Source organism: Accipiter gentilis, chromosome 29, assembly GCF_929443795.1.
Source record: "Accipiter gentilis chromosome 29, bAccGen1.1, whole genome shotgun sequence".
In the NCBI taxonomy this organism is placed as follows: Eukaryota; Metazoa; Chordata; class Aves; order Accipitriformes; family Accipitridae; genus Astur; species Astur gentilis.
In genome coordinates, this window is record NC_064908.1 from 12,253,313 (window position 1) to 12,275,377 (window position 22,065).

The window sequence follows — 22,065 nt, forward strand, 5'->3', positions numbered from 1 at the left end:
CAAAGGGATGGTTAACGGGCAGCAGCAGTGCTGGGGGCTGAAAGGTTTTAACACACGTGGCATCGTGGTCCCTCCGTGGCCCTCGTGCTCGTTGCTGTACAAGCCTCAGTGATGCAGTGGCCATAGCCCAGATCCGTCGGTGGCACTGTCCTCTCCCTCTCCCTCACGAGAACGGATTTAGCTTAAAAATTGAGACCTCAGGGAACCTGCAATGCTTTGGTGCTTGGGCCACAGGCTGCTACATCAAGGCAAAGTTTTCTGTGAACTCCAGTGGGACTTTGACCAAGTACTGGAGGCCTTCCCAATGTGCAACATCAACATGTCTCAAGACAAATGAAGAGACATAACCAAAGCCGGGGGCAAGGAACGGGATGGAAAAGAGCAGTTTGGGAGAAACAATCAAAATTATTTAAGTGGGTGCAAATCAGGAAAATAGGTTTAGCTCAAGAAGAAAAAGGTCTCTGGCTGAACTTCCTCCACATCAAATTCTGCACCTTTGTTTGGTTTCAAAACATTTTCATTTTGAAACTCAACCTCCTGCTTGTTTGCTTTTACATTAAAGGGTTAAATAACCTGAAAAACTAAACAAAACTATTTTCTTTGGGCTGACTAAACCGATTCATTCAACCCACACTGTTCCCTTTTCCCCCTCCAGGTTTGTTATTTTGCTTTAAAAAGAAAAAGCAATAGCTTTGAGCTGATCCAATTTGGGGGTTTTTCCCCCCCCCCTCTCACCCTCCCGCCCTTTTTGGTTTGGCTACCAGGCTGAGAAATCCATTACCCACAGGGATCCCAGTCCAGCCTAACCCACATCTGACAGTAAAAGAAACCAGATTCTCCATGTCTTTTTAGCCCCTGGCTTCCTTCTTGGGCTTTCCCACACGCCTTAGCTCCCACCGGGGCCGGTGGCCAAGCTGGGTGCTGGGGAGGGACAGGACCCTGCACAAAGAGGCTGCACTTTCCCCTCCTCTCTGTGCATCCAGCTTTTGGGGTGAGTGCCGGTTTCCAGATACGGCCCCTCATCTCAGCCACGTCCTGGCATGGGGACAGCCGTCGGTGATGCCCTCTCCCGTCCTGAAACCCTACGAATGCCCAAGTGGCGGTGAGACGGTGTCAGGAAGAAACACCAAGGAGGCAGCGAAGATGGACTTAATATGAATCTTTAATGCACAGAACAAGCCGCCGGGAGCCTTGCGAAAGAAAGGCTGCGCACGGAGCCGGTCCGTCGACTCGGAGCGGTACAAAAGCCCAGCTTGCCTGCAGCGTCCCGGCACCTGCCTGGCATCGCCCTCCGGGACCTTCGCTGGCAGCGCGGTGTCACCGGCCACCCGCGCCACCTCCTCCTGGCGTCCTCGGCCACCACGGCACCGGGGCCCTCGCCCCACAGCTCCTGCCCAGCGGCAGGGCAGGCAGGGCAGGCAGGGCAGGCAGGGAGGGGGTCACCCTGTGCCCAGCAGCTCCCCTCTGCCTGGCCCTGGCCTCGAGTGGGTATCTCCTCCTCCCAGGGTTTTGGAGCGTGTAGTCCAGGAAATTCAGTAAGAAAAGATTAAAAAGGAGAGGCTTTTATGCTGAGTCAAATTAGGTCATTTCTTTTTTTTTTTTTCTCTTGAAAAATTAAAAAAAAAGGAAAAGAAATTAAAGTCCAACTTGCTGATTTCTTGTTTCTCTGCCGTCTGCATGAGAAAGTCCTGTTTGGCCTCGCTGTCCCCTTCCACCCCCTCTGAACACCACCCGACCCCGAACCCCACCAGCCACTCAGCACATCACGAGTCCTCGACTCCTCAGAGTCCCTTTGCCTCCCACAGCTCCAGGCCCGCACCTTCCCTCACCGCCCCTTGGACTCCCCGTACGTGTTGCGCAGCATGGAGACCATCTTCTCCTCGCACGTTACTTTGGTGTCCTTTAGGATGCTGTACCAGACCATGCCGGGCGGCCGGACTTCTTCGCTGCGGCAGAACAAGTAGGGCATGGTCTCGGTGCGGCTCTGGATGTAGGCACTGCGTAGCAGGGTCGAGCAGTGACTGCTGACCTTCTCCAGCCTCCTCAGGATCAGGTGTGCCTTCCTGGAGGGGACAGAGGTAGAGACAGAGCAGGGTGGGCAATGCAAAGAGGAGACGCGGAGCCAGGACTTCTGGGTTCTGTCACCAGCTCTGTCTTGGGACAAAAACGGACAAGACCCGTTGCCTAAAACATTGTCTTCCCTGTTTCGAGTGGAGGGAAGCACCGTGTTGCCCGAAAGTTCTGGGTATAGCTATTATTTCACAGCACCAGGTCAACAGGGCTGGAAGGACCTCAAGTCCGACCCACCAGAGCGGCTTGGGTGCCCTGGGGACACTGTCTGCCACCGGCTAGATTGTCACCACCACCACCATGTGCTCCTGGCAGGCTCCAGCACATGTGCTGGCCCCCATGCACCCTGGTGAGAGCCCCTGCACCTTACTGCTCCTGACTGATGAGCCCAGCCCTCCCTTTCCTGTTTTCCCAAGTCTCCAGGAGGCAAATGGCCCAAAAGGACTGACACCAGAAAAGCGAGGAAAAAAAGCACAACACATTAAGACAAAACAAAATAAACCCATAAGAAACCAAGAATCCCCTTGTGGGAGTCTGCAAAGTGCTAAATCAAACAAAGGGAGGGGAAGAGGGTTTACTTCAGTGGTCTGAAAGTCTCAAGATCACAGATTATTTCCTCTCCCTCTGGTGCCACAGGAAAGCTCTGGATTCGGGGCTAGGGGATTTCGCAGTTCCTGCAGGAATGTAAATTCCCGATAATGATATGTCAGGGGCAGCGCTGTCAGTCAGCGAGGCATAAACATGGGGATTATTTGATTATGAAAGCTGAGTGATGTTTCAGCCCGGGCTGTGAGCTCCCAGCCGGAGAGGGGGGAGCGCTGAGAGCCTGATGCAGCCGCACACCCGCAGGCACCCGGGGATGGGACGCCGGGGAAGGGCTGGCCAGAGTCACCCAGCACCAGAGCAGAGGGCAGAGACGGTGGCAGGAGGCAAGAGGGCATCCCGGCATCCCCAGCCGGCTATGGACCTCTCCCTCCAGAGTGGGAAGACTGGATGAAAGCTGTAGGAAAGCTCTGCTCCTTCAGGGCTGCACAGGGAAAACTTCCCCACTCCTCCCCGGGGGTGATGGGCTCAGGGTTGGCTTTCCAGGGGAAGGGGAGAGCAAAGGGAGTTGGCCCTTCTTGGACAACACTACATGGTATCCGTGCATCAATGTAATCTATAAAGACAAGCCTGACTAGGCAATTTGAGCCTCATTAGCTATACACACACACATATATAATAGTGATGTCATGGGCCGAGCTGTGCCCAGCTCTGACAGAATACCTCTACTCATGCGACTCTCCACAGCAGCCACCTGACCTTCTACAGCATCCAGTGCTCCCACTGCGTGTCAAGACCTGACACACTGCCCAGAACAGGTCCTTCACTGCTGGATGCCTGCCGCTAAGAAGGTATGAAATTCTGTGACGGCATTAGATCCTTTCAGTAAAGACTGATTGATTAAAGCTAAGCTCAGTAGCAAATCAAAGTCCGCGGTGACTGTCACTACAGTTAATAGACGTAGGAAATCACAGTCACTCGTGCTGGAAGGGGCCAAAAGGCATCATCTATGCCATTTCCTTGCTGGGATCAACCTGCCTTGATGAATATCTGTCTAACCTGTTCTTAGAGCCAAAAGCTGCCGATCCTTCCAGTGCTCACCCACCTTAATGCTGAGAAATTTTTTCTTAACATCTGCACTGATTCTCCCTTTTTTATCAGGGAAGGCTGAGCAAGCACAGGGCCCACAGTCAGTTCATAGGATGGACTTTTACGTGAGTTGACAGTGCTCGGGAAGAGAGCATTTAGCCAGAATATCCTCCTCCTCATAAAGGATAACTATCATCTCTCTAAGGCCATAGCTCCATGGTCCTCCTTATTTATTGCAAATCCTCTCTGCTGCCAAAAGGGGGTATTGGCCCTTCCCCAGCCCATTTGCTTGTGCTTGTGCAGGTATCTGTGGACCTGAACTCTGCGCCAACATGGGGAAGTTGTCCATCTGAAGGCCAACCAAGCAGCCCATGGATTTTCCCCTAGACTGGCTCCCACTCCAGCTCGCCACAAGGCTTTCCCAGCCACAGCAAGAGGGGAGTGGCAATGAGTGGCCATGACCAGCCCTTGAGACAAACCCCAGGGGTGGGTAACCACAAGTGGACTCCCCAGCATGCACCTATGCATGCTTGCTGGCCAAGCTCTTCTCTTCCTCTCCTCCCTTCTCACCACTTCACCTTTCTCCTACCCTCCGTAGCTTTCTTCACTCACCTCTCACTTCTCTCCCACAAAACCTGCCTTTGCCTCTTTTTCGCTTGGCCTTCTCTACCTTCCCATTTTCATTACTTGCTCCACTTGCTTCCATGATCTTCTCGATTTTGCTAAAAATCACCATGTTGTCCTTGCTTCCTGAGACATACTCAGGTCTCTTATCCAGGCAAACACTCCTGTGCGTGAGGAGCAGCTCAAGGTTGGCAAGAAGTCGAGGGGCCAAACCATCCAGACCTGCTGAAGTCTCATGTGCTGGACACTGTGCTCCTCGAGGAGCTGGTCTCCATACACCTGCTGCATCTGCAGTTGTGCTCGGTGCAGTTGGTCCCGGGAAAGAACCAATGTTTAAGGGTGGGATGCAGCACACACGATGGGTTGCCTCTATGAGGATGCTGAAAACACACTGCACCGCGGTCAAGGAGGAGACAGGGTGATGGGGATGGAGGGAATCAGGCCCCTCGCTTTTGGTGTCCAGTGCCAAAGCCCCAGTTTTGATGGGTTTCACCGCTTTGAGTCATTTATTTTAGTGGGGTAATGAAGTCATGTGTAAATGTTAGATTTAGCTTTCGGCTGTCAGCTGTTCCCTCTTAAAAAAAATAAAGAGAAAGAGAGACTGAGCGGGTGAGGGGAGGGGTGAGAAAGAGAGAGAGGCTTTCTGGTGAAGGCTGGGTAATAAATTACAGGAGCAGTTCTTGGGCTGCCAATTTAACACCATAAATCAAGCCCTGGGTATTGCCCAAGTGCTCCCTGCGGAGGGCTGTCAGGTCAGAACGACCACCTTTTCAAATACTGGAAATGAAATCTTCCTAAATGCTGACCAACCTCATCCCTGCCAGAAACTTAATTTATTGCCTTATTAAAGGGCAGGAATTGGGAGAGGACGGCAGGGGAGTAAGCGAGGGGGGAGTCACTCTCTTGGCTGCCTGTGGCCAGACCCTGAGCTCTCAGCCCCCAAGGGATGAAGTAGCCCCCTTCACCCTCACCCCATAGCCCAGACAGGGGGTGTCCCCACAGTGGCATGAGCCGGCAGTGTCCTCTCACCTGCCACGTGCCTGCCGCAGGGGCCGTTGTTTTAAGCAGGCACCAGCTCGGGTCTGATTTGGTCTCCACTTATGTGATGGATTTAGGAGGTCACAGCCGCAGTCATAAATGATGAAGAAGGGGATTTAAAAATAGTGATGGCTCTACATGGCTGCTTCCCTCTACAGTACCTCATGGCATGGTGGGGCAGAGGAAAGGGGAGGAGGACGGGTGACTGCTGCCAGGGCACTTTCCAAGGGCTTGTGCAAGAACCAGTGCCCCCCTGCAAGGCAGTGTGGTGCAGTGATTGCACAGGGGACAGGGCACTGAGGTCCCTGGTTGCCAGCCCCAGCTCTGCAAAGATGCGCCCAAGAGCACGAGATATGTTACCTCCTGTTCTGCCCAGCCCCGGGGGTGCTCCCATGGGGACATTTCTCCCCCAGCTGCACAGGGGACAGCAATCACTCACTTTGATGGCTGGTGTGGGATGAAAATGTATCCAGAGCCAGCAAAACCCTGCCCTATCATCTCACCTAAGAGGAAAGTACTAAAAGAGAATGAACCAGCATGAAGAAGCAAAGAATGATACCTGGGCTGGAGGGAGAGGATGAGATTCCCGGGACTGCTGCAAGGAGAGGGTGGCTGCCTGGCTGCTGTGTTCCCATATGGGGTGGTTTTGTCATAAATTCAGATTTTTCCACTCTACCGAGAACTGACCCGGGTCTGTCAGACCCTCGTCAGTGTTGGAGGACTCTGAGTCCGGGACTCGATGGCCTTTTATCACAGCCTCCCATCAGTACATTGCATTCCCCCTCGGTACCAGAAGGCAGCTGCTCTGGAGATGCACTTCGTCTCCCGCGGCTGTCCCGGCTGCCTGCCTGGGGGACTTGCTCGAGCAAAGGAGAGGCTGTGAGCCCTGGGCTGATGCCACATCCTGACCCCATTGTTGCTGCTAGCCACAAACAGGGGCATGGAAGAAAGATTTTAACTTTATTATTTGTCCTGCCTCCTCCTAAAGCCAGGCCCTGTTTGCAGTGGTCATAGGAACTGTCCTGAAAACACAGTAAGAGAAAATAATAGAGAAATCTCCCCATTGCTGAGTCAGGAAGCACTCTGGCTACACAGATCCAAAGGTCTGAATGCACAGTAGCATTAAACCTTCACTGGTTTCGACAGATTCTTCTGTTTAGTTGGAACAAATTAACTCTGTGAGATTCGCTTGGTGTCTGTAAGAGGAACAGGGGGAGCAGGAAAGAGGTGGTTGTTGCTAAAGGAGACTAGCAGGATGAGGCCAGCCAGGTGCCAAGATGCTGCTGACCACAGAAAGTCCTGGTTTAGGGCCACCTATGAGCTAAGTTTTTAATGTCTCCTTAATGTAAACAGTCTGGTTGGGACATCTGGCTGTCAGTGTGTCTTCTCGCAAGCAGCTGTTTGCAGTAACCTGTGGCTTTCATGGAAACTGGGCTCACGAGGACTCCAGTGTGATGTATTTATTACACAGAGGCAATCAACTTCCCTCTTGTCGCTCAGTTTTATGAGCGAACATTTACTGTGAAGCTGAGGCTCATCTGATAAACATTTCAAGGTACGAAAATGAATGTCCCCCTGGGAAGGAGAACAGTCCGTCAATTAAAATCGTGTTATGAGATGGCCTCCCTTGGCAAATCCTTACTCGCTTCCCGCTATGTCAGTGCCTCCGTTTCTGTCCAAGCTCCCTGAGAAGCCAGGCTGGATGGCAAAGCTTCGCTCTTGACAAGAGCCTGGCACTGCTGCCGCGGCGTTTATAGATGCTTCCCCTTGGCTGCAAGTCACATATTTCTCAAGTACAGAACAGGGGCATACGAGCACTGCTAGGAGATCACCTGGCTCGGTGAGGAAGACAGACAGCAGCTGAATCGACCACTGACTCCAGGTGTAGCTTGGTATAGAGTCAGGCAATACAGGCAATTTAAATGTCACCTTGAAAATCCCATGGCTTGATGCAGGTATCAAGTTAGATAGCATCCTTCAATAAGTGTGTTGGATCTCAAGTAACAGACAAAATACTTCTTACACAAGAAGAGGCTGATGGTTCCCAGGGATTTAGAGACCGAGGAACAACTGAAAAGGACAAACAAGTCTGCAGTGTCATCAAAGAAGGAGGAAGGCAGTGGGAAGGATGAGAATGGCTCTGTGCCAGAAACTAATGAACTACCAAAGAAACTATGACCAAGGTCATTTCTGGAGGAGGGCAAGCCCCAGGCCAGCTTGGATTCATGTCCAGGAGGGGTGTAAACTACTGTGAGGAGCTGTCATCCAGATGTTATGGACAGATCCTCAGCTGTGTCCAACAAGCAGATAGGAGCAACAGGCAGAGAAGGAAAATCTTTTCCAGTGCTTCAGGGACTGACTACAGGGTCCCATTCCTCCATCTTCCTCTGCTCCAGCTTCTCAGAGAACAACATGTTAGATGAGGATGCTGGATGAACCATGTCTCTAAAAACTTCAAAGCAGGTCTTGAATCCTGTAAGAGACCTCAAGATGTCCAGAGGGATATGGCTACTTCCGATCATTTCTTGCTGAGTGTTTCCCAAGGGACTGGCTGGCAGTCTGGCCTTTGCTTGGACACTGCCAGGACACTGCCAGCCCCTGGACACAATGGGGTTGATGTACCTGTGATCTCTTAAGAGTCTTACCACCACTTTCATTGTACACTGGGGGTTTGCAGATGCAGTCCCTCTGGAAACGTTGCTCTTTATACTCCTGGAAACAATCCTCTCCCAGCCTACCTCAGAGCATGAAATGTATAGTAAAGAGAAAATATTTCTAGCATAAAGCTGTATATAGGTAACAGACAAGGTGCCATGCGCTTGCTGGAATCCTTGCTTGGTGTCAGGGGCACCACAGGGCTGAAATTTAGCAGGACCTTTCTAGTGTCTGCATCAGCAAGCTGAATTATTCTTTTGGGTGAGAGGGAAGGTAGAAAAGGGAATTTTGGAAATATTTACAGTTTATATGGCAACCACATACCACTGTGAGAATAAATGTATGTCAAGTGAGATAGATGGAGAAATAAATAGAAGGAAATGTCCATGAAATGTACCATTTAGAAGAGCCAAGTTTACCGCACGTAGATTGCTCAACCATTGACCCCTCTGATGGTATCAAATAGTCAATCTCCAGACAAAAGTAATAATCTGTTCGCCAGCACCTCAGCTCTGCCCTTCCAGGGGCTCAAAACTGTTTTTGTGTACAAATAATCCTCCTGCAGCAGGGTGCCTGCACTGCCACACGTCCCCAACCACACGAGGTAGTAGCAGGTGCCCAAAGCCAGACCTGGGTCAAGCAGTCCTCTCCTTGACTGTCCACAGGGAATATTCTCTTGGTGTGGAGGAAGCTAGTCTGAATGCAGGATGTCAGAACGGATCTGTCCTGGGTGCAGAATCCATCCCACTAGGGGGGGCTGGTTCTGGAGGTCACATCATGTTCCTTGACACCAGTGGGCTCCACCAAAAAGTGCCCAGGAGGGATTCTGCTTCTCCTCATTATCTGGCTATTTGACATCCACAAATCCTACAATATAGGGACGGACTTGCCCTGTATTCCTCAAACACCTCCAAGCTATACAGCTGCCTCTGTACTGCAGCTCTTGATACCTAACGCTTGTCACTGTACACACCACTCAACACATACATACCTGCTGCATTTTTGCTTCGTTCCCCCAGTCACCCTTTCTAGCCGCCCACCCTGCAATTAATCAGGGCATCTTTGAACCCTAGGCAAGCCATGGCTCTACAACTGAAGAGGATCTGAGTCGGTCCCGGTTTACACTCTGTCCCAGGCCTAATTTACATCCTTTGCCCCCCACCCTTCCCCAGCTTTTCCAACGCACCCAGCTCATCTGCAGTATCACCCGCCTGGTTCAGGCTGGTTGCTAGATGTTTCACAAACATTCATCCAAAGACCACCCAGCTGCTAGATGTCCCATAAGCATTCATCCAAAGACTGAGCGGGACCTGGGGGTCCTAGGGGATGGCAGGAGAGCTTGGTGAACACCAAAAGGCGACTTCTCTCAGCTACGAGGAGAAGGCAATGAGGGTCACATCCACAGTGGCCAAGCAGAGGGGTGGTCCAGGTGGCGGGGCAGGGGAGGATGCAGTGAAGGGACAGGTACCTGGGCCCCAGCTCGTCCTCACTGCGCCAGACGAAGTCTCCAAACTTCTCGTAGTGGGAGTTGTAGTGGTGCTGGACTCGGAAGAGCATGGAAGCAGAGACCTCCATCAGCGTGTTATAGGCTGTCTGCTGCTCCTTCCCACTGGTGTAGCCGTTGTAGAGGTTGTAGATTTTGTCAGCTATCTCTGGAAAGGATCGGGGGACGGGATTAATGAACAGCCAGAAGGTGCTAACACAGGAGGAGGAGTGAAGCCCTTGGCAGGAGAGGCTGGCATCTGGGATGGCTGCCAGTCCCTTGGGGCTGGCTGCAGCAGGGTGTAGTGACCTGGGGAGCATTTAGCAATTCCTCAGGCTAATCCTGCAGCGAGTGCCCTGTGTGAGCAGAGCAGCCCCAAAGACTCCAGCAATATTCCATGAAGGAATGGAAAAAGGAGAGGAGGAGGGCTGTCAGCACAGGCAGCCGCAGCCTTATCCTCCCAGGTAAGACAGGCAAGCTCTTCCCTAATTCACCAAACCAAAATAAACTGCACAGCTATGAAGATAAAGGGCAGGAAGAATACAACACTGTTGATAACAAGATGGTACTTCAGCCAGAAATACAGCACATCATCATTGTGGGTATCTACTAGAGCAGCTCAGATGTATTAAACAAGAGGGTGCACTCCCTGCTGTAGAAAAGGATCTCTTTTTGGAAATGAAAAATGCACAAAACTCCATTTCCTGCCTTTTCTTTAGTCTCCCATTTTCTCATTTTTCCTGGGAATGCTTATCAATAACATGGAACAAAGCATTAATCAAAACTTTCTTTTGTGTGCTTCTCAAAATAGAAAGCAAGCAAGAAAGAAAACAGGTAATCCACCTTTCACTTAGAGCAATCTTTTTAAATTTGAAAGCAGCCAAGCACTCTGGGCATAAGAACAGATGGGATTGCTTTCAACACTGGAAAATGCAAATGTGCAAAAGTGGCTGGGCTTTTGTCAGTGTTTCTGTTCCAGAACCGAACCAGCTGCCACCAGCATCCCTTTAAACACCAAGCCAACAGTGTCCCACACTGCTCACTGCCCCAGCCCAGCCCCTCTCACTTTTGCAAGAAGAGATCACTCTTTTTCCAGGAGGTATGTGTCAAACACACATTACCGGCTCCCGCGGCTGTGTGTGGGGAAGGATGCCGTGGCGCTGCCTGGCACAGGACCACAGGAGCACCAGCTGCCCAGCCGAGGGGACTTTGCTACTGGACACTCTTGCAGTTTGTCACCCCTCCCAGATTAACATCCCTGTGCCCGTGGGTGAATTTATAGAAGCCTTCACACTGGGAGAGGAGGGACTAGAGGGGCTCGCAGGAGTTCAATGAATAGAGGAAAAAGCAAAATTAGCAGGAAATGTCTCCTGTCGTGGAAAACGAGGTGCCTGAACACTGACCTTCTGCCTTGCTGTCGTCTACCAGCGGGCAGGCTGTCCTCAGGGTGACCGTGCTCAGCTCCGAGTGTCTCCCTCGTGTATCCACTGCGTAGAGGGTAAATCTGGAAGGCAGGAAGGAAAAGGAAAATCATGTCTTTATCCCTCAGTCCCACACCACCAGGTGGTTATGGGAACCAGCCTTCACAGAAAGGAAAAACGTGGTCCAGGCTCCTCTCCGTCAGTTCTGGCATCTCATGGAGGTGTGAGACGATCTCGGGCTTAGAACAGGAAAGCAAAGGAGCCAGGGACAGGGGGACAGGCCACCGCGTCCCCATGCAGCATCCAGGGAGCTGCGTCTCCTCTTCCCCCACCATCCCTGGGAGCCCTGCAGGGCTGCACCCTGCAGCCACCTGACTGCGAAAGGATGCAAACATCTCCGGGGTTGCTTTGCCATGCACTGATGCAAATACTGTAACGCTGTGGTGTTTGCAAGCCGGGCTCCTCTCCGGCCCTCCTGAAAGCACAGCAGTAATTCCTGCCGTAAGCGGGCTCTGTGCTGACAAGTGACAGCTCATACACATCCTGTGAATGGCCCTTGAGGTTGTTTTCTCCCTCATTTCCTCACCAGGGTGGGGTTGGTAAAAGGGTGGGAATGGTAATTTCACACTTGAAGCTAATGGAGAGCATCTGACAGTAAAATATGACTTTTGTGCCGGATGAAGCATTGAATAAACAGGCTGTGGCTGCATGGGACATCCCGGGATACTGAGCTCAGAGTCCTGGTCAGAGTATCAAAGCTCCAAAATGAGAATGCTTCTTCGCAGCAGGGGCAACAATCTTCCGTTCACTCTCCCAAAAGGCATCAGTTCATATTTATTCACTCTGAGCCAGGCACGGAAACTCGAGCTGGCTTTGACAAAGTGCAGGAGCTGGCTTGAACCCTCAGAGGTCTGAGATGCCTGGTGGCGGGGTACCCGGCTCCTGAGAAATAACACAGCCTCGCTCCTTATCCTAAGGTAAAACTGAGCAGCTCTTGCGAGTGAGTGCAAAGAGTACCATAAAAGCAGCTGAAGCTTAAATGGGATTGAGACTCTGAGGTATGTTTACTTAAGGAATGGTCCTAACTCCTTAGCATCCTTAACAGGGACAGAAGCAATGCCTCCCTTTTCCTCACCCCACACACGAGCGCTGCCAGCCAACCCCTCTCCTCCCCGCTGGCCCTGTGCACCCCACATACAGCTGATAAGAGCTGACATTTGCACGGTAGCAATTCCCAGCACAGGACATATTCTCTCCAAGCAATTAGCATTAGTTCCTTAACAATACTTGCTGACTGAAAGGATGCCAGCAGACTGCCAAGGAACCCACTTGTGTGTACGGACAACTCCCATTTTCACAAAGCTGGGGCATGCAGGGGACGCACACGCTGAGCTCACCCAAGGAGATGCTATTTAATTCTTTGGCATGACATCATTTTCCTTAATTTACAAGGAACGTTGCTCAGAGTGGAAGCATCTCAGGAAGGACGTCCGCACTGTGCAACTTCACAAGTACCACACACAGGCTGTTCTCCCGCTATAATTAATGGACAGCAACAGAGCAATAGGGTAATATCGAACTCAGGGCAGGAGTCTAACTTCAGGGCTTTGCATCCCATCCCTCCTCCTCCCTTCAATAGACGAGGGGTTCTAGGTGAGTAAGGAGTCTCCTGCTGTCAGCAGATAAGCTACATGTCTTTGCAGCTTGGCATCATGAGTTGCCCCTCTTTCCAGGTCCAGAAAGCAACTGCAATAGGGGCACCCAGTGTTGGGTGAGGGGACCTCAGCCCCAGTGAGATGAGGAACTCTGCAGCGGGAGAGCTGGGCAGAGACCCCAGGAGTCCTGCTGCCCAGCCAGGTGCTCAGCAGTGGGCAACGCTCTTCTTGCTCATCAGCATAAGCACAACAAGCAGTAAGAGGGCTTAACATGCACATTACTGCTGTGAGCTGATCTCCAGCCCCATCCTGGGGTCACTTGCTTAGCCACCACGGCTATGTTGTTGTATATTCTTTTTTTAAATGGGTGAGCACAGCTAATGTGTAACCTCTGCTCTGCCCATAGCCGCTCAGTCAGTAAGGCTCCATTAGCTCTGAGGCAATCAGTGCCAGAGCACTTTCCTTGAAAAACAGACTTTTATCAAAACACAATTGTAATATTCGGCAATTAGTGCCCACATCACCTATTCCATCACCAGTGGGGTCAGGAGGAAGCATCTCTGCATGGCTGGGTGTTAAAGCACATCCACTCCTTTGGGTGATGTTAAAGACCTGCGTTAGCCCTTTGACTGCAGTCTTCCCCTCTGCCCAGCACACACAGAAACAAAAAATCACACAGCTGCCAAGAGCAAGAGCATCTGTACTGGTCAGGCCTGGGTTAAAAAATACGTATCAACAAACAAGCCATTCATTTCATCGGTTTTTTTCAGATGATATAAGAAAAAAACCACAAAGTGTAAATGGAAAAATATCAGAATCAAAGTGATTTTGATCTGGTAAAAAATTCTCTTTTGAGAAAAAAAATAACTGCTTTACCTCACCTGAAACCAGTCCTCTTTCAAGAACCTCAGAGGAAAGTTTTTCACTTCCATTCACTCTGAATGAGATGTTTTGGCATCAGCACCAATAAATTCAGCTCTGGTGGAAGCTGGCAGCCCTGGCAGTACGCAGCCCTCCGCACCTCTCTAGCTCCTTCCAGCGAGTGAACTCAGAAGGTTTTAACATTAATCACGGTCCAAAAGATCACCCTGAAGCACAGCAGTATTAATAGCTCTGTTTTATTGATGGTAAACAGAGACATACGGGGTGAAGCATCGTGCCCCGGAGAGGCTCAGTGAGATGAACAGGTTGGAAACTCAGGAGATGACGGTTTCCAATCTTGTTCTCAAACCACTTGACCACCCAGCCTCTCTGCGGCAAAACACTTTTATGGCCAGTTAATGGCACTGTGCAGAGTGCTGGGGTTTATTTTTTTCTTTTATTCCCGGAAACAGACAATTAAGAGAAGAGAGTGCAAAGATCTGCAGCTCACTGTAAACCCAGCATTAACAGGCAGATCTTGCTTGCTGCATCAAAGAGAAACCTCTGGCAGATGCAGGCGAGGAGCCACCAGCACAGACGGGACCAGTCTGGGACCCAACAGGGCACGAAGTGGGTGGCTGGCAGGAGGAGAGGGACCAGCACCGCATGGGAGGGATGGAGATGTCTGCATGGCAAATAAGGGGAAAACTGAAGTGAGCATGACTGAGGGAGGGAGCTGCACAGAGCACGTGGTGGGCTGGAGTCCAGCTCTGCAACGCTACGTGGAGATCCTCCTGCCATACTTACATCTACATACAGCATTTTGGGCCAAGGACCAAAACAGGCAGCATCCCCACTGATGATGATGGAGGTGCACCTGATTATGCCAACCCTGATAATTTAAAAAAAAAAAAATGAGGCCAAAGAGTGGTGCTGAGCATTTTGCCCAAGGCAGAGGATCTCCGAAGTCAAAGCCAGAAATGATAAGGTCCCAGACCCACACTCAGTGCAAGAAACCACGTCAGACAACCTGGAATGCCATATGTTAGCTACAATCTGGCAGAGCTTCCTTCATAACCTGGAGGCCTTTGGTTTAGCAATAAACTTTCCCCACGACGTTTTCTCATGTTCTCCCTGTGCTTTCCAAAGGAGCTTGGGACTACCTGCTACTGGCTCAGAGCTGATCCTCTTCTTCACCCGTGCCTTCAGTAAGATCACACATGAACACTTGCTTTTCTAGAAATGCTAAGACATAGTTTTGCCAAAGAGGTTCCAAAGAGCATTTCATCACTGGAAGCATATATGCTCTTGGCAGAGATCAACCCCTCCATGCCTGGAAATGCTGCCACCTCTGCAGCAAAACACAGCATATGAAGTAATGCTGCTTAAACATTTACTACTAAATTCAAACCTACTGGGACCCAAAGGAACTTTTAGAGAGAGAGAGAAAACAATTAACATGTGGCGTCATGAAAAGTCAACAACACGTTCCTTGTAGATACCCGACCCAACGTTGGCTAAAGCCTAGATTTTATCACTAGGCTCAAGATGCTTCTTGCAGGAGGAAGAGAAAGCAGAGGGGGGTGTTAGTTCAGTTCCTGGAATCCAACGATTGTGGAAGATTGTCAAGTGCATTAAAAAAAAAAAAAAAAAGAAAGAAAAGAAAAAAGAAATATATGTTTCTATCCTTTCCCAACGCAGAGGAAAAAAAGAACCCAAAATACAAAATTCTGAAGGCACGAAACTGTAAGGCTGAGAATGAAACCCCAGAACATGTTATTTATTTATAGACAACAACATAGGTTCATGTTTTTTTAACTCCCTTTCATGATGCTCATGATGTTTGAGTGCTTTGCTCATGATCCTTATTTGCGGGAAGGGAGATAAAAACTTCTGCGTCTGACCTTCCTTAGCTTGGTGGCTGATTTCTTTATATCCTACAGAGATACCACAGGCATTGCTGTTCTGTCTTGTGCGCTGCTCTTCCTGAAGCCTTTGGGCTTTTGCAGCTGCTCAGTGAGATGCCGTACCGCAAATGGGCTGCCTGGGCTGCAGTGAAAAGGGGCCGATAAGGAGTCCAATAAGTACTTCTGCAGCTGCCAAGTACCCATGCTAAGTAACCAAGTGCCTACGAGTAGCCGGCTGCATCCAAAAGCAATGGCTGTGTGGCAAACCCGGGCTGTGCTATGGAGACCCCTGCACCATGTAAATGGGAGACAGGGCAGACACTCTGCTCCAGAGCCCAGTGTCATGCAGAAATGCGGTCTCATGCTTTCTGAAGTGGTGCAACCACAAGATGTTCTTGCCAGTAGGGCTTGGCTTGAGTTTGGCTGATAAGCCTGGGCTTCTGCAGCCACGAGACTCTGTTTTGCTGCTAGCTCCAGGAGCTCGGCGCAGGGCAGACCTGGCTGGTGTCACACACATGGCGCGATGGATTCTCTCTCCCCTGGCAGCGTGGGTACCACCACCCGTGACGCTGCGCACGAAAACACAGATCCTGACCTGGCTGAGGTCGCATCACCTTGGTGTTATGGGCACATCCTGCTGTCACCCTCTGGTCGGTCACGGCTTATCCGTGCCTCCTGCACAGCCCGGGGTCTCTGGGCTCACACACAAGCAGAGCTGCGCCGCTGAGGCTGGTCCAGCGTGTTGACACACACGCACACATCACACCCTGCTTTGCCAGCCCTCCTCGCTTCCTGTTCCAGCTGAAAAACAATTCGGAGGCCTCCGTTTAAAAGCCCTCAATGGACCAGCTCTTGGCAATCCCTGCCTCCTCCCCATCCTCAGTGATCACGGGGCCTGGGCACGAGGGACCCGGGGTCAGCAAGGCTCGGGCTGTGCCCGGACTCAGGCGCGTGCAGAGCGGAGCAGCCAGGAACGGTGCCACAAACACACATGGGTGTGAACACACTCCTCTCACCTGGCACTGTGCACACCCTTGTGCCCGGGAGACCCACGAGCAAACACTGTCCTCTCCCAGTCTTTTAGTACCTTCAGCTCCCAGAGACCAAGGTGAGGGGCTCACTGGAGGCAGCCCGGAGAGGGGAGGCTGAGAGGGTGTGTGTGCTTCTTTGTCCCGATACTCACAGCAGAGCATCAGTCTGGTGAGGAGCAACAGACCTTCATCTCAGCATCTCCTGGCTGCTAAAAACTTCAATAAATTTACACAAATGCTTTTCTTGAAAGATGGCTCTTGCAAGGTTGGGGAGCCCGGGGTGCTGCGGGGTGGAGCAAAGCTGTGGGTGTGTTACTCCCAGCTGCATACCACGGGGTCACTGGGCACCCACCCACCCCTGTCCCCCCACCGTGGGCTCGTACATCTCCTGTCAAGCCTCCCAGCCACTTTCATTGACGGCCGTGGAGCCGGAGTGGGGCTCGCCTGCCAGCAGCAGTCTGGGCAAGCACAGAAAGGGGTGTGTGTGTTTAGTGCAAGCATTCCCAATTCAGAAACAGTTACAATTTAAAAAGAAATCAAATCAAATAAAAAGCAGCCGGTCCACAAAAGGCGCAGAAATGCAACTTAGCTTATCGGCGACTCTGTGATTCAAAATAATTAAGAAAGGTAAATGAGAACAACCCTCCTGGTCTCTGGAGCAAATACCAAGCAGACAATGAGCAGGGAGTGGTTTGTGGAAGGAGAGGATTTCTTGATCTATTTGCTGAGCCCTGACTTTGGGCTGATTGCTCACGCTGTGCCCATGTCCAGGGTGCCAGCCAGCGAGGTGGGCTGGTACCCTGGCACAAGGACTGACCATGCTGCATCCTGACCAGAGACCCTGCTGGAGGCTTGGGATTTGGGCTAAGCTTTACAGAGCAGTGGACGTCCTCATGCTGTCTCCCCAGGGCTGGCACCGTCACAAGTATTATAGCAATCAGATGCTCCTGTTAGGGCATTTGAAGCCTGGCAGGAATGCGGGGCAGGGCTGGGGACAAGGGGTTGTGCTGTGACCTCAGGCTGTGCCAGCGCAGAGGGGGAAGCTTGTCGTGGAAGAGGAGTTTCTGAGCAGCTCGGTGCCTGCTGCATGCTGGGGAGAGGCATCGAGGGACGTGACAGCAACCTGCTACCACCACCCAGCAAATTGCTGCTTATGTATCATACCTCTTCTGCAAAAGGACCGATGTCTTCTGTTTTGCATTGCCGTCGGTTTTGGCTCTACCTTTCCGCAGAGCCTAGACTGCAATAAGGAAACAGTGGATAGTGCCATCTTGAAAAAACCCCATCTTTTAAAAAGCTCTCTTCACAGTTCTACCACCCAAGAAAAGTACGTTTTGTAACTGGGCTTCTTTTAACCATCTGTGACAACTGACCTTGCTCCCATCAGCGCGATGGAGAAACAGGTTAGCAGTAACACTGGTGCCACATCAGAGTATTGAAGCTTTGCTGTTACACGAATACATGAGGCTGTCAGTGAACACTTCTCACAATTCACAGCTTTTTTTCCAGGACAGCAAATGCTGTAAGACTAATTGTTATCCTTCAACAGATGCCTTGCAACAATACCAGACCACAGTTGTCAGATGGAGGTAAATAAATGTACCTGCCACAACATGCCTCAGGTGTCTGATGCCTTTTAGAAGTGTATAAAACAGTGCCCGTCAAATACGCCCGGCAGGAGGAAGAGCACAGGCTGCTCTGCAGAGTATGAGGCTGCTTGTTCAAGGAGACCTCTGGAAAAGGGCAGAGGAGACCTGATTTTTGAGACAGTGAGGGCAGCTGGAGCAACTGTGGGGCTGCGGACAGGCTTGCACAGCCATGGGTCCATCTCTGCTCCGTGGCAGCCTTGGGAAAGTCACCGAGGGTTATCCACACTGCAATGTTACCCTACGTTGCAGCTGATGCCTTGTCCACGGTCAAAACCACTGACTTGAGAGTGTGGTATTCTCACTGGAGCTGCCAGGGAGGAGGGCAGGGCCAGATAATGCTGCTGCATTACAGGGGTGCAGTGTGGGACAGTGTCACTTTGGTGTCACGACATCACCAACACTGTGCTCCTAGAGGCATTCTGCAGTACCCGCTGCACATACTGCAAACCCCACAGCTGCCATGCACCTCTGCACGACAAGAGACACAGAAGCTAAAGCAGTATCAGGTGCCTTCTTACCCGGCACCTGGATTTGTCTGAGGTAGTTGCTGCTGTCCCCTGGAAGCTGGGTGGCACTGGGGAGATGACAAGAGGGAGGAGAGGCTCATAGGAGACCGCTGAGAATGTCTACACGCAAGCTTGATTCTCAGGTAGCGTAAACGAGGTAGCTCGGCAACAGTTGTATCAGCTCGAGAGCTGAGGAATGGGAAAATGCCACTCCGTGACTTTTGGCACTAAGATGCTGTCTCCGCACAGCACTGGATCAGCATACCATGCTGCTCCAGGTCTCCTAGGGTCGCCCTCTCTCTCTGAGCTACGAGGCCATGGAAAGCCAAAACCTGCAGCAGGCAAGGTGTGAGTGCTGGTTCCCCTGACTCCCCTCTGCATGCACGGCAGACACTGCATGCCTGAGCCAAGCTACAATGCAGAGTCGTTCAGCTCTCGCTCCTTATAGCACTTCATCAATCTTTGTTTCAGAACCCTGTCAAACAAGATCAAAAAAAAAGGATGAAAGAGAAAGAAAGACATTAATTAAAAATCACGACCATTTCTTGCTACTGCCTGGATCCACTGCCTCCCTGCTAGAGAAATCTCTGGTAGGACGTTCACTTTCCCAGCCTCAGCTGCAATGTCTCAGTTTCCCGAGATTTCCCTCGAAACCCTGTCAATAAACCCCACTAGAGCAGTGATTCCCAGTACCGCCATGGCTGTGAAAGAAGGCCTTGATACACAGGCCACCTTCTGTTCCCTAGAGCCCTGCTCCTGAATGATACCTGTGTTGGAGGGCCAAGATCCCACAAGGAGCCCCTTTGCCAGCCAGACACCTTGCAGGCGGCAGTGCCAAGATTGCCTTGGGCGAAAATGTGTTTCACTGGAATTGAGGGAAAGATGCCAGCCCCTTTCAGTAGGGCTGCAGTTTCACCTGGAAGGTGCAGCCCAGTCAGTGCAGCCCTCCTGGCCGCTGTGTCCCCAGAGCACCAGCAGTGTCCCCTGTCCCCCCTTGCCCTCTTCTCCATCTTACAGACTTCCTCCTTTGTCACCCCTGCTCCTTTCAACCACTGGCAAGTAGCGGATAATTACTTCCCCATCCCTCACCCTTGATAAGGTTTCTATTTCCCCTAGTGCATGGCTCATGCTCAGAGCACATCCTTTCAGGAGCAGCTTTACAGCACTGATGGAGGAAGAGCAAAGCAAGCTTCTCTGGAGAGAGGGGCCACTTCACTGCACAAGGCTTCTGGTGGAGACAAGATTGGATGAGAGAACAGCTCCTTGGCATGGCAGCAGGAGAGCACACCCAGAAAAAGCCACCCTGACATGAGATAACATTAACATAGCCTATGTTGCAACCCTGCTCCTCAGCACACTCCAAGAAGCAAGAAGTCTTGGTCTTTTATTAGCTTGAAGATGCCCAGTAGACATCTTAGGGTGTCCCACAGCAATGGTCCCTCAACTCTGGGAACAGGATGGTGGCAGAAAAAGCAGGACCACTATGAAATGACCAGTTTGGGGAGGAGGGATAGAGGGCGTTTGGGTTCCGTATTTCTTGGCAGTCGTGTCCTTGCTGTCATCCTGCTGGCTGTGAGGACAAAGATTCACAGATGTGCTTACAGAGGCAATGCAGCAAGAACTGGCCTGGCTCTTCACAATCTCCACTGCCTATCTCAGGGCTTGGGCAAGGTGTTCCCCCACTCTGCCTGGCAAGGCCACAGAAGGTCCCAGGTCCCCCAGGATAAGAATCCTAATGTACTTCCATGGAGTGAAGAACCAGAAGGAGGTGGTGCTGAGACACTACAGGCTGGTGCTTTTGCCTCCAGTGAAGCAAAAGCAGCTCCTATCAGTCTGTCGAGTGCCAGAGTCCCTGTTCTGCTGGGAGTCACCAGGAGATCCCAAACAAAGCCCTTGGACAAAGGTCAAATGAGTTGCCTCTGACTCCCCATGCTGCTGGAACAATTCCACCCACACCATGGCTCAGATTGATGCCTGAGGCTGCAAACTGCAGGGGCTTGTCCTGCTCCGGCTGCAGAGCATCAGTGAGAGCTGGTGATGGACTGAGCTGTCCTGGGAACAGCATGGCCAAGGAGGGCTTTCCCCAGGCTCTGCGTCCCACATGTCCCTCATGTCCCACCACAGCCTTCACATGGGCACCTCAACAATGCCCATCAATCCCTCCAGCTCTCCACAACCCTCCCACCAATGCCTCCTCGCTCCCATGGCCAGGGTATCTCCAGACACCACCTGCATCCTCTCTCCCTCCTGCTGCAATACCTTCTGCTCCATCCTTGTATCCTGGTCAGCCCTGCCCTTCTTCCCTCAGCCACAAACACCCTGAAGCCTCCAGCCCCAGCTCCATGAAGGTTACACATTTAGGGGTAAGTCATTACTCTGCAGTTTTGCTTGTCTTCTTCGCACAGATCTGTGGGTTGGTGGCTTTCAGACTCATTTTAAAGCACTAGTCCTGTGTGCTTGGTGGGTCTCCCAAGAGAGACACATCACTTTAGTACCTGCCTTGGGATGCTCCCAAGAGAGACACATCACTTTAGTACCTGCCTTGGGATGCTCCTGAGACGGCTGCCGTCCTCCTCCATGAAGAGACAGCAGGGCTTGGGGAGGCTGCAGCTGCAGGAGATGAGAAGGCTGCTCAGAAAGAGAGAGGGAATAAATCAAACTCTTCCTCCAGTTGTGCCAGGGAGAAAGGAGAGACGAGCGAGGCCCTGGCCCCCTGCAGTGAGCTCCACAATGGAAATGTTCACAGCTAACCATACCAGCCATTCAACCTACCAATGCTCTGCAAAGCTTGGCCATTGCCGGCCCTGGGGAGATGGGGGGAAGAGGAAGGTTGTGACCCTTGGCAAATTGGGAAATGTTTGCCCCTCCCAACCTCACAGTCATTCTAAACAAGAACCAGACACTCCACAGTTTGCTACCCCAGGAGAACCCCTTGGTAGGGCTTGTTCTCATCCTCCTGGGGGCTTGGTTTCCATCTGGGCTGCTGGTTGAAATCCAGCCCAGGCTGGTAGCGACTTCAAAAGACAGTGTCATCTGAGGAGTAGTGGGTGGTCCACGTCAAGCGAGTTGATGGCTGACTGTTCTTATATAAGCCACCACAATAGGGCCTCCTGCTCGACAGCCTCAGAAGAAAGGCGAAGGGCTTCATCGACCGCAGGGAGCGGAGCCTGTCCTCGGCCCCGAGGGTGGTCCCTCTGGTGCAGGGCGAGTCACCTTCGTAGGCTGGCACGGGGAGGTGGCTGTGCACCCCTATGAGCAGAGGCTGTCAATCTATCTATCTCCGTTGGGTTTGTCCCCAGCACCGTTGGCCAGCCCTAGCTTCACCCTCCGCATGAAACAAAGCAAAACAAAGCACAACAACAATAGCGGCACACAAGGGAACGGCTCGGAGGAGGGGGACGCCTCCGCTCGCCGTGCTCACAGCATCTCAGGCAGGATCCAAATGTGCCAGCCTCCACGCAAGAGGCATCCACACCCCGTGCCAGGCTGCTGGAGTGGCAAGGGCAGCCAAGGGGTCCCTGCAACGGCCCTGC

General features: G+C 51.7%; 1 protein-coding gene across 2 annotated transcripts in view; it reads right to left on the reverse strand.

Moving 5' to 3' along the window:
- Positions 1 to 1,151: 1,151 nt before the first annotated feature.
- Positions 1,152 to 22,065, reverse strand: part of ASTN2 (astrotactin 2) — a 361,171-nt gene continuing 340,257 nt past the window's right edge. For both annotated transcript variants that reach the window (XM_049832481.1, XM_049832482.1), the window contains 3 exons: positions 10,906 to 11,006; positions 9,488 to 9,671; positions 1,152 to 2,063 (listed from right to left, as the gene is read on the reverse strand). In XM_049832481.1, coding sequence (XP_049688438.1) covers positions 1,826 to 2,063; positions 9,488 to 9,671; positions 10,906 to 11,006 — 523 coding nt within the window. In that variant the 3' untranslated portion in view covers positions 1,152 to 1,825. The remainder of the gene's footprint in view (positions 2,064 to 9,487; positions 9,672 to 10,905; positions 11,007 to 22,065) is intronic.